At 38.5% G+C, this 12,641-nt stretch overlaps 1 protein-coding gene across 2 annotated transcripts; it reads right to left on the bottom strand.

Annotated features, from left to right (window-relative positions):
- Positions 1–863: 863 nt before the first annotated feature.
- Positions 864–10,940, bottom strand: anln2 (anillin, actin binding protein 2). 2 transcript variants are annotated; one of them, XM_087797953.1, is made up of 24 exons: positions 10,859–10,940; positions 10,353–10,443; positions 10,095–10,259; positions 9,703–9,771; positions 9,185–9,363; positions 9,024–9,116; positions 8,414–8,492; positions 7,396–8,268; positions 6,839–7,164; positions 6,671–6,765; positions 6,382–6,508; positions 6,176–6,311; positions 5,645–5,824; positions 5,436–5,562; positions 5,322–5,370; positions 5,007–5,060; positions 4,891–4,923; positions 4,795–4,816; positions 4,610–4,719; positions 4,186–4,239; positions 3,731–3,817; positions 2,704–2,811; positions 2,244–2,380; positions 864–1,742 (listed from the first exon to the last, which is right to left on the bottom strand). In XM_087797953.1, the coding sequence occupies exons 2-24, from the start codon at positions 10,435–10,437 to the stop codon at positions 1,616–1,618; spliced, it is 3,315 nt and encodes a 1,104-aa protein (XP_087654079.1). In that variant the 5' UTR covers positions 10,438–10,443; positions 10,859–10,940; the 3' UTR covers positions 864–1,615. The 2 variants fall into 2 exon arrangements, with proteins under 2 accessions (XP_087654079.1, XP_087654080.1); XM_087797954.1 differs by lacking the exon at positions 7,396–8,268.
- Positions 10,941–12,641: the final 1,701 nt, after the last annotated feature.

Below are 12,641 nucleotides of genomic sequence, written 5' to 3' on the forward strand. Positions count from 1 at the left end.
TATTCAATAACAGAAGGCCGCATGCAATATCAGCCAATCAAAAGCAACAAGAGACGGTTCTATCTTTCATTAAAGTATCACTACTCTCACAGATTGAGTTTTCTAATGTAGATATTGATGAGGAGGGATATGTTGGAAAATTCCTGAGCTAAAATGTGAAATTTATGTTGTCGTTTTCTTGTTTGCTTGAGCAAGAATTCAGACATGAGATGCAAGTTTGTCATTTTTCTTTCCTTGCCTGTCAAGTAAAGAAACTGTGACTTTGTACCTTGCCTTATTTCCGTTTTGAAGTATTTTTTTTTTTTTTTTTTTTTTTTTTTAAAAGGTGTTCTGAAGACACAATTAACTGAATAATAGTTTTCATTCTCATTGCCTTCTTTTTCAACCTCTCATTATTTTCTCATGAATTGCTGCATACTGGCTCTCAGGTGCTACCCAAAACATTTGAGACAGACCAGGGTAACCAGCCTGCAGCTTGACATTTTTAAAAATTCAATCAATTAAATATTTCAATATTGCATTCTGACCCTGCCCTGAGGCACAAGTGTCTCCTCCCACAGCAATTATGGAATGAACAGGAAGTCTAATTCTAGACCAATTCCTGTATGACATTCCTGACCTGAGCTGCGTTCCTTCCGGACCTTAAAATAAGTGGTTCGTTGAGAGAGTATATAAAGAGAGGCAGGAAAATTGAAGCAAATGCAGAATTCAAAAGCCGATCTATTAATCTACTTAACATTCTCTTGAAACCTAAACATATCATTGGTTTTGTACTCATTAAACCAGAAGTAAATAAAAGCTCATTGGTTGAAGAGTGACTAGTGCTTCAACAACTATCTGGGGACTTCAGCCATTGTCAAATATTTAATTTAAATAGCTTTTCTTTGCAGTTCAAGTTTAGTTTAAGCCCCTTTTCTGAAGTTCACATTTAGAAATTTAGAAGTTCACATTTAGAAATTAAAACACAAACTGATCATTTGTTGTCATTTCCTCAGAACATTTATTGTACATCTCTCATTTATGTGCACAGAGAAAATGAAAGACGACTTGGAAAGGATAGGTCAGACATCAAAACAAACGGACAGAAGAAGAAGAAGAAGAAAGTGACAAAAGCATTTATGCAGCAGCTCCCCTCTTCATTTTAGAGTCATTGCATCGCTTTATGGATTAGAGCTAAACATCCATTTTTGGAAGGTAACAATACAGCGGGAAGATTTACTCACAAGTTCACCCAAAATACATAAACATTAAATGGATAGCCAAGTAAAATGGGTAAATTAATTAACAGCCAGAAAGACCTAGATTAGTGTTATGGTGCATCTTCAGTTATCATTAATATTTTAACAAATATTTTTTATTCTCCATGTTCACTTGAATTAACCAACTTTCACAAGTGACTTAAAGTGACAAAATAATAACAAGCAGCTGATTGCCAAAGAGCATGTAAAATAACTTCAAATGAAAAAAAAAAAAAAAAAAAAGGAAAAAGAATGGATTCAGCTTAAAAGAAAATCTTCCATGAGTGTAAAGCAGAAGTAGATGGTTTGCCATCTGCTTGTTTAGACCACTGATCATGTGTCACTTGTTTTCTATCTGGCATAGTTAGTGTTTGCCCTCACGCTTGCCGGCTTTCCATTTGGCTCGCAGACATGCAGCTCCAGGTGTGGGAGTCCAACAAAGCTTGATTGAGTTTCTCCAACCAGTCCAGTTGCTCTTGTTTGGTGTCGTTAGAAAACCAGCACCTGGATGAAAAACAGGACATGTTAGACCTAGTTTAACAAGAGAGTAACACTTTTCTAAAAAGAAAGTGAGCAGGATAACCGAAAAATCTTGTAGTACATGGCTTTACCAGAGAAGGGGGGGAGAAAAAAAAAAACAAAAAAACATTAATATGCATTTACAAAGTAACATATAAAGAGGCATACATTTAAGATAAGATTATTTATAGCAGTAACATATAAGGATATATCCAAATAATTGACATGCAGAGATTGTAATTTGATGGAAAACGAGTTGTGCGTTTGTTAGGAGGTAGCATGTGGACCATAAAAACAGAAAGCCCAAAAACTAAGTCCTGACCTAGTGGCTAGTAGATATTTGAAAGGGTAAAAAAATGATTAGGCAATTAAACATACAAGTTGTTCCAAAACAATCGTTAATGAAAGAGTTGAGGGTTTTTCTCTTCTTGTGGTAACAAATCAAACGTCACACATGAAAAGGTTTTATTTGATGAACAGACTCACTTGGTTATGGATTCCTGTTCATGTTGGGTAGTATTCTTTACCAGCTCAAATGTAAAAGGTCTTGCGCATGAATCCCTGTTGACCGGTCTGACACACTCTGTAGTGGGGGTGGAGAGAGGGATGCTTCCAACGGGTTCCTGCAGGAGGATCAAAAATACACATTTTAGATTAAGGCTTGCAACAAAGCAGGACAACATTTTTTTTTATTTATTTTTTTTTTAAATCATAAAATAAAGTGTGAAATGATTATCGAGGCCATGACGTGAGACATTTGATTTCAACCTTACAGCACAAGCTCCCACAATCTAAGGATGTTTCTAAAGATTTTAGTTTAAGCAGACTACCAGAGCTAGCATTGGTCTAAAATGCCTTGTCTGCACCAGAGATAATCAATTAAAAAGATGTAGATGTCAAGGAGCCAATTCAAGCTGCATGAGTAAAGTCTGATTTTGCAACATACCTTTGTTCCCTGGTCATTCGGATGGTTCCAGTAGAACATGTTGCATCCATCCAGAGCAAAATATCTGCGGTGCCACATTCCAAAGCCACTTATCATCTGAAACATTGTCTAGATGTGTTAAAAAAAAACAAAAAAAAACATAAGTGTCAATTTAAAGGAAAGTGTATCAAATATACCCATCAATGGCTATGTGAAAGCACTTTGCAGCTTAATGCGAAAAAAACACAAAAAAAAAAACGAACAACTGAAACCCTGTTTATTGTACCGGATGATTACACCAGTCTGTCAATCCAACCGAGAAACCTGGGTGTTGTATTTGACAAAGACATGTCATTAGTGAAACACCATTTCTTTCAACTGAGGAAAATCTCTAAATTTAAAAATGGTGTCACAATAGGATTTGGAGCTTATAATTCAGGCGTTTGTTTCTTCTCCTTTAGACTATAGTATGTTTGTTTTTGTGTGTAAAGAAGGAGCCGTCTCACCCACATATAATACAAAACTCTGCATCAAGAATTCTGACTCGCTTTAATAGGAGAACTCACATTTCTCCGATCCTTAAAACGCTTCACTGACTGCCAGTTTCTTTCAGGATCAATTTTAAAATCTGGTGCTTACTTTCAGAGCCATTCATGGTCAGGCTCAACCTTACACGAGTGATCTGATCCAGCCAAACAATTTCCCAAAGGAGAGCTCCAGAGGGCTCAATAAAGTTCTATCCATCTTACATCCCAACTTAGGCTCTGAGGATCAGAATCTGCTGATGGTTTCGCGAACACACACTTCGGACCAGAGGTGCCAAGCTTATAGCGTATATTGATACAGCAACTACATAACAACTCTGTGTTAATTAAGTGGCCCTCAGTTGCAAAAAGGTAAGAGACCACGACACTGGTCTTTTCACCACGAGTCAAAAATAAAGTGCCATTATCTTTGTTTCTGTTTGAATCCAGTTCCGGAACATTTAAGTCTTGAAGAAAGGTCGTCAACACAAGCTTCAGCAAGAATGTTCTCTTGATGTACTAACCAGGAAACCTTTATGCTGCACATGAGAGTGACCTTTTCCATCCAGTTTTAGGTAGATGTTGCCCTCTAGAGGAGAAAGAAAAGGAACCTGCAGAAGCACACGAGGAAAGAAATATTAGCGATTGTTTACATTTACAAAACAGTATCAAAGACAAAACGCATACTTTCCCCATTCATTGATAACGCCCAATTATTTTCATCATAAGAGCCACACAAATCATACACAAATATTAAACAAGTCTCTTTTCCAGTACAATAGTTGTCAATTTCCAAGATTAGATGACAAACTGCAATTCTTAAATTCAGTGCTTCACTCAAAAATGAGATGAAATCTGATTTCTGAATTGAAATGACAGTTCTCAGTAGTGAAAGGAAATCTACAAGACAGCACTTAGTTACAGGACTACAAGTGTCTGGAGGAAATTAGTGAGAGCAGTGATGTGAGAAAAGAAAAACCTTTTCCTGAAACTCATCTCCCAGGAGCCTCCGGATTTTTCCTTCAAGCTGCATCTGAGCAGAAGACGTACAAGTAGTGACAGAAACGTAAAATCACCAGTGTTGACAACCATGTGCAGAAACCTTTCAGTGAAAATGATGTGCATTTACAAATGGCAAGCAGTTTGTTGTTGGATCATTTGTGTCCTACCAGGTATAATTTTATTCAGTTTTTCCTCCAGTATTATAATTCAAACCCTTTTCTAGGCTTTGTGGATATCTTTTAAAAAGAGTTGGTAGAGGACATTTATTCACCCAAAAATACAGTAGTTATAATTCAAACTAAATTTATATTTTTAGGTTAATAAAAACCATGCCATTCTACCACTCAAATATATTAATTTGAAATGTTTTAGTAAAACGACGTTTTACTAGTAACCCGTACCTTATTCAGGGGAAACTTTGAGTGTCCCAGAGAGGCCAGAGTGATCTTGTGAGATCCAACCAGAGCAAAGTTACTGACGCGCCGAGTGTGTAGCGTTGAAAGCCCAGCCGCTAAACAACAAATATTCAAAAAACATTAGAGCAAAACAAGCATTATGAGTAAAACTTAATTGTAAATCAACTTGCTATTCATGCCGTTGTTGGATCTCTGTTGAAAGAAGAGGGAATATTTAATTAATCTTAAGCTTTTATTAAAAACTTATGATACCACAAAATACTTACTGTTAAGGTATTGAGAAGTTTTTTTGGGGTAACCTGCAAGAGTTTGAGGAGATAATCAATGAAGAGAAATTGGATCCAATATTCACTTATAACTGTACACGCCTGCCGCCACCTACCCGAGACCTGATGCTGGCCCGATCAATGCTGCAGTTACTCGCAGAGTTGTGGGACTGAAAATTCACAAAACAGGTAGAATGTACAATGGTGAAAAAGAAAACAGACTCCACTCTGGCAGGCAATACTGAAAAGAAACCATGGTGGTATGGTAAGGACAATAAGGATCCTGCTAGAGGTAAATAAGGACATGAACAGGGTACAAAGGTGATCAAGAAAGGTTCAGGTAGAGGATGACTACATGCAGTAAAAATCTCAGATGGTAAATGTGTTGACTCTTAAATTGAGCATGGATAAATACAGTAGTAAGATCTCACCAGGCTGTACACTTCTACATCGATCTCAAATGTTGAGCGGATATCCTTCCTAGAAACAGATCAATGCAGATTAAAAAAAAAAGAATTGATCTTAACCATTAGTTTCCATCTTACAGAGTGACAGATGTTGGGAATGAGATGGTGTCTCCATTCTGAGCATCTGCTGCAGTAGCAAGGGGTGTGGCCACGATTTTGCACGGACCATAGCGGATCAGGATGAAGAAGTAGTGACTTGGTCGACCTGAGAATTGAAAATAAACAATAGCAACAATTAACAAATAACATTTTACGCCTTTCATCTGTGGGATTGAAATGACTTTTACCTGGGTGGCTGTGTGAGGAACAAACAAATTCCACTTTGAGGGGCAGTTGGATGTTAGTGATGTTGACTGTTCCCCTACAGGGTTGACTCTGGGAAACAACTTTGCCATCCGCTACAGACAGAAAGTTCCTCTCGTCCTGCAGTCGCGCCACTTCAGCCAGCAATGCAGAGCGTTTCTCACCTTAACCGAAGCAACGGCATGAAAAGCACCAAATTAAGATAGTCAGTCCTTCAAAATTAAAGGTTTTCATCGTCTTGTTGATTACTTAGATCCAAACTACCATCTTCCCTCTCGTAAATAGTTGTGTAAATTTATACCAACACACACACACACAAAAAAAAAAAAAAAGTCATTGCCAGTGTTGTAAAACATAAATTGAAATACTTTGTAATTTTTGCTTTTTAATCAAAGCATACTAGTGTTTTTTTAATTTTTTTATTTAATTAGTATAGGATCAGCATCTTTTGACAAGCCCATGTATCAGGACCACAAAAGTTGATTCTGTGTTTCACTACCAAGAATGCTACTTACAGGAAACAAGCAACAATTTTTCAGCCTCTGCCTCCTCCCGTGATCCTCGTCCATGTTCCTCATCAGTGCAGCAGCTCAGAGCTTGAAGAGTCTGGTTGATCACGGTCTGTAATCTCGCAGCTTCATTCTTTAGAGCCTTGAAAGAACACACATTAATGGCTTGTGTCTTTACAAGTTGGATCATTTACAGTTAGTCATTTACTTACCGTGATCTTTTCTTGATTATTGATGGAAGGCTGAGCCTTGGGTTTTTCTGTAGCCCTTGGTTCACACGGAGTGACGCGCTGGGTTGTGACGGGTTTGCTTTGATGTTGTGATCGATATGCATCAACACTGTCACACAAATGAACATTAATCAAATCAGTTATTTCTGCACTTTGATGTATTAATATCCAAGTAGAAATTAATCACCAACTAAAAATATGCAAGAAGAGATTTAATGAGAAGTCAATGATTCTCTTATACAAGGAGGATGAACCAAAATGCTGTCATTACCTGTAAAGTTGGACAGATTCTGCCATTGGCGTGGATGTCTCCTCCAGGGTCAACAGCAGAGATGAAGGATTAGAATTCAAGCTGGCTGCAAGCCGCTATTAGTTTCAAATGATATTGATTACATAATTGCATTAAATGATGTTAAAAGCTTTCTTTCAGATATCCTACCAGTGGGGTGACAGCTGCTTCCACCGATTTGCTGAGAGGAGAGAGGATACCACTTGGCGGGAATGTCAATAGCTCATCTGTGTTGCTCTCGAAAATGTCACCGTTATTTGGCTCCTTGTCTCCGGCTACCAGCTTTTTCGCATCCTTCTCTTTGGTTTCCATTTTTTCCTTATCTCCAATAAAAGTCCCGATGCCACTGTCACGGTCTTCTGTGTCCTCATCAGCATGGTTCTCCTTCATTCTTTCAGCATATTCAAGCACCTCGTCAAACATCTGGTCAATGATTTCAGCGGTGTTGGTATCATCGTGGGAGCTCAGTTCCACATCTGTCAAACGTTTGAGAAGACGGACACCATCAGCCTGACCTTAAATATGACATACCTTAACACCAGTGATAAAGATATACAAGAGCAAGTTCACAGATGAGGGTGGAAGAGGATGGTGTCAGTCCCAGAGTCCCGTCCCCCCCCCACTACAAAAATACTGGACCACTTAACCTTGACACCACTTGTGATTTACCCACCAGTTAACCATCTCACTAAGGAAAATTTCCTCACCCGAAATGCTGGTCTCTCCCATGGACTCCATCAAGCTACTGGTCTCTGACAAACTAAAACTCTTGGTCAATTCTGGCTTCAGTGTAAATGTCCCCTTCCTTAAAGGTTCTCCTTCAGTCATCTTGAGAGTCTCAGCTGCATTTTTCTCATTCTTAATATATGCCTGATTGTCTAGTGAAAAGACTGTTGTCTCGTCTTCATAATCATCCTTCTCATAATCCACTTTATGTTTTTCCTCAATAGAAATAGTTTCTGATGCCAAGTGATCTTCACTGTTGTGTTTCACCATCTCCATCTCATGTCTATGCTTTCCATTTTCATCATCTGGTTCCCTGTGATCTACTAGACTAGTCTCTATACCCCGTTTTCCATTCTCTCTTGATATAACAGACTCCCTCTGCATAATATTAAAATCCTGCTCCTCTACTGGAATAAAGTCATTCTCCACAGAACAATTCTGATGAGGGTATCTCCATGTCCTCATCTCATCATCAGTAGAGGGCTCAAAGACATCTTCCCCATGAGAAGAATCGGCAACCCTGACGTGTCCTTCCTCGGATATTTTTTTCCCTTTGGAAAATGTCCCCAAGTCTGTCACTTCTGTGTTTTCTGGGTGAGTGGATTCTAGGCATCTCTGCTCTTCACTAGCAACTTGTATCGACATATTCACATCCTCACTGAAGGACAACTGCACAACAGTAGAGGTTTCTGGCTGAAGGAATGAAGGCTGCAGTTGCCCATTGCTCGTTACCGATTCAACATCTACATCCTTTCTTCCCTGATTAGCATCCTTCCAGTCAAGGAGAAGCTGCACTTTGTGGCTGGACTCAACAGGTGTGGCTGAATCTTCTAGTTCACATTGATCTTTTTCACCTGTTAATACAAATTACACTTACATTTTCAACAGCATCTACTTGCAAGAAAACAAAATGTTGTGGACAGCTGTAGCATAAGTCAACTTTTTTATATTGATATCTGTTACATTTCGAAGGAAATGACTATTGTGTTAAAGACCTACCTGCGCTGTCTACTACCGGTTTATCTGCACGCAATGATTCGGTAAAACTGCCATCAATCATCTTTGCGTTACCATGAGCCTGCAGAAGAGAACATTGATTTTATTCAACACAGCATACGTTTCTTCATCTAAATCAAAGGGTGTAAAGTTGATAATTATAATAGCTGATCATTTCCTGTGTGCAGCATGAACTTGGTACAAGCATGCAAGTCTCACCCTGTGTCTCAACAACAATGTCCAAATAATTACAGAAATGTGTTAACAAAGTGCGACTAAAATAGAAGACGTGAAAAGTTATCCCATAGAGCAGTCAAAAATCTCACATCCCAGGGCTGCATGGGGGGCCACTGTGCTACCCTTCTAGATGTGCTGGACCTGGTAATCCATGAGAAAGACGTGGAACAGGAAGGAGTCGATGCCTGCTGGTGTTTGGCACAACTCATTCTTGAGTCTAGATCCTAACCAATTAATTTCCTTAAATGTTTCTTAAAACAGTTTTGCCTTTTTAAATATTTGAAACATAAATGGTATATTAAAAATACATTTAAAATATTTCTTGACATTTTATACATTTCTGTGTAATTCCTAAAGTCAAGTTTCACAAACCTACCAGGGACAGTGACGGGTCAGAGTTGCTCCTTTTCAGCCAAGCATTCTCACCTATGCTCTGAAAAGGTAATTGGTTTAACTCCTGCTCACGCTCCTAAAACATTTAAAACAAAGATAAATTTTTACAATCATCACGTTGCTGTGTGACACAATGTGACCTACCTGGCGGATGCGAGAGGCCTGTTTGGAGCTGGGCGTGGTAGCATCCTGGAGCTTTTGCTGAATCTCGGATACAAAGTCGGAACGATTGTGTGCATTTACAGGACCTTGAGTCGGACACGCCTCAGTCTTTAAAACTGTGGCTTCGAAGCGCTGAAGTCGCTCATTGAAATCCTCCTTGCCTTGACCAAGCAGAAAAGTACAGTCGTGATTTAGAGGTTTATTTGTCAAGTGGTCTTAATCCAGGTTAGATAGATAGACTTTATTGATCCCTCTGGAGGTCTACTTCAGGAAATTGTTTTTCCAGCACACAGTAACACAGATGATGGATTCATAAAACAAGAACAAAGTGCAATAAAAAGAAAGTGCAAGATGTTTAAGTTAAGTTTAATAAAAAAAATGTTTTAATATATATATTAGATAAAATAATTGTATGCAATTCCTCAAATGCAGACGTACAGCACTGTGATGCAGTGGTAGGAAAATGAAGCACAAACATGAACACTCCTTAAAGACTTTACCGTGGTTGTTGTTGAAAGGACTGTCAGCTCCTGGATCAGACAGGCAACGCTGGGCAAGAGAAGCTCCACCTTAAATTAAAACAATGAAACTAAAATGCAGATTTACACCATGGCAGCAGCTCCAAGATGACATGTCTAAAGTTAATCGACAGTCAGGATAAAAAGTGTGTGAGGATAAACACTGGATAACAGCCAGTGAGGTCTTTTTTATTCCACCTATTGCACTATACAAAAAAATAAGTAATCAAATCCATTGTATCCATCATCATTTCTCACAAATCATCATCTGCCCTTTTATTTTGTGCAATTGTTCTGCTTGAATACCTGGGTCAATTTCCTAATAAATTAACTTCAGACCAAATAAAAAACGAGTAAGATATAGAGTTTCCTACCAATGCATTTTCGGGCAAGTTGCTCTAGACGGGACCGCACTGAGGGATATTCGACGGTGTCTTCCTTAGGCTTTTGTTCTGCAAGAAGTCCTGAGGAAGACTGAGGACTGCGGTTCTCCTGTTCAGATACATCCAAACGACGGCGCTTCTGATCGTCATTGGCGTCTAAAACAGGTTAAGAGATGGTTCGAAATGCAGCTCAACGTTTTAAGTAACATTCTCTTAAAAAACAAACACTATAAACATGAAAAAACAAACCTCTAACTGGGATGACGTTGTCTTCTGTGTCAGACAGAGGCGCTCTTGGTCGCTTAAGGGTGGAATGTTCGTCCTCCACCTCCATTTTGACCTGCAATACAACGGGTTTACAAAAGTTTGATTCTATATGTTGATTACATAAAATACAATTTACACGAATCACTCCTTGAATTAATTTGACACACATTGAGATGTCTATTTGACAGCAGCATTGTAAATACAAACCTTATCATTTAGTTTGCGTTCTTTTGTAAACGCAATAACAAAGACAACTTAACTGCACAGGAGTTGCGAATACATTGGATTTATGGTTATAACAAATAACTGGCGCGCAAATAACAAAAACTAGCTGTCATTTTATTCATAATATCTGGTGTTGCTGCGATTTTGAAAACAAGACGTTGAGTCTGCTCTAAGATACCTTTGCTAGCTGTTAGCAACAGGGTCCCATGTAAGCTAGTTTAGCCTCAATGTTCGACATTTTTAATGTGAATTTATTTTCTTACCTGGAACGTGGTCAGAGAAGTTTGCAGGAGTAACTGACAGAAAGCAACTTGACTTGTTAGTTTTCTCCTCCTCGAACTTTGAATTTTCCGCGCGTTGCATGACGTCACACAGTTCGTCCCTTAAATACCGTACTTACCATAATAGCGCGCTGGTCCCGCAAGAAAGTCGTAAAGCCCATTATAGAAGCGCATTGAAAAAAATAAAAAATCTTATTCCTAATTATAGACATTTCTATAAAACACGTACCAATCAATTAAAACATGAAATAATCTTTAATCACGAAATCAATTGAAACATTTTAGATTTGTTGTTTTACATGATATACAGGTATTTGTAGTTTTACAGTGGTCATTTATTTCTTTATATTGAGAATATTAAAGAAATAAAGTATATATAGTACAAGCCAAACGTTTTGATTCAATGCTTTCTTTGTTTCAGGGTTATTTGTATAATAAATCCCTACTGAATGCATCAAAACTATGAATGAACATATGTGGAATTATGTACTAAACAGAAATGTAGTGAGTTTTCTGTAATGAGTGCTTTGTAAATCTTTGACATTCATTTGATGACATTCAAAATATAGTCACCTGAAATGTTTTTTCCTCACATGTGTACATTTTCAAGGTTATTTAGGGGATTTTTTTGCTTTACTAATATGGTTGGGACCATTAGTTGTTTTGTGCAGAAATCATTTTGCCCTATTGGACAACCTTAATTACTTTTATGGAAAGAACCAATTAGCGCAGAAGGTGTGTCAAATCTTTTGGCTTGTTCTGAATAAAACCTCAATCACAGGATCAATTTATTTAAAGCATTATTATTGTTATTACATGTCACTTTTGTTTATATACATTGTATTCAACGTTATTCAATCCTATTAACTGGTGAGCCACCACAGACTGTGAGAACATGCAGAGGAGTTTCCTGCAGATTTTTAATGATCAGAGCCTCCTCAGAAAGCACAGTCTACTCTAAACTTCCCATGAGCACTCGCTAAACCTCCCGGTTTGCAGCACTTGGACGAATTTTCTGTTTCCAGACTTCCATTGTCTGAATGAAGGATGGATACCGATGAGGTAATGAATCCGATTGTGGATAATGAAATATGATATGTGTTATGACGGCTTTGTAAATAACATAACTTTAACTTTGTCTAGTACCATAATTCCTACACCACAACCAGCGCTATATATAGCATGTTCACACCATCCCCAAGAACTTTTACAGTGAAAATTAAAATCACACAAAACGACTCAAGTGACAGTATATGATTCATTCAACTAGATTTCTTACGTGGACATTTAATACCACACAGCTGGCGCAACAGCGGCTGTATTTCCTGAGGAGGCTATGAAAGTTCGGCATGTCAACCAAGATCCTCAAGAACTTCTACAGCTGCATCGTTGAAAGCATCTTGACCAGCTGCATCACCGTGTGGTATGGCAGCACTACTGTGACGGACCGCAAACGCCTGCAGAGAGTGGTGAAGACATCTGAGAGGATCACCAGAACTTCTCTGCCCTCCCTGCAGAGCATATTCCACCACAGGGTCCACAGTAGAGCTGCCTCCACCCTCAAGGATCCCACGCACCCCCAGCATGGACTGTTCACACTTCTGCCCTCAGGCCGCAGGTACAGGAGTGTGAAGTGCGGAACAACGAGACTGAAAAACTCTTTCTTTCCAACTGCCATCAGACTTCTCAACAGTTAAAACCACATCTACCTCTTGCACTACTTGTACTTTTGTTGCTCTGTTTTTTTTGTTTTTTTATTCTTTCA

This window comes from Callionymus lyra, chromosome 8, assembly GCF_982586985.1.
Source record: "Callionymus lyra chromosome 8, fCalLyr1.hap1.1, whole genome shotgun sequence".
Classification (NCBI taxonomy): domain Eukaryota; kingdom Metazoa; phylum Chordata; class Actinopteri; order Syngnathiformes; family Callionymidae; genus Callionymus; species Callionymus lyra.

What these genes read in the sequence shown, in the direction of transcription:
- anln2 (XM_087797953.1), bottom strand. Translation starts at nt 10,437, where the DNA reads ATGGAGGTGGAGGACGAACATTCCACCCTTAAGCGACCAAGAGCGCCT. An exon ending in ACCGGTAGTAGACAGCGCAG is followed by an intron (nt 8,269 to 8,413) that starts GTAGGTCTTTAA and finishes TTGTATTAACAG; the next exon opens with GTGAAAAAGATCAATGTGAA. An exon ending in GGGAGAGACCAGCATTTCGG is followed by an intron (nt 7,165 to 7,395) that starts GTGAGGAAATTT and finishes AACGTTTGACAG; the next exon opens with ATGTGGAACTGAGCTCCCAC.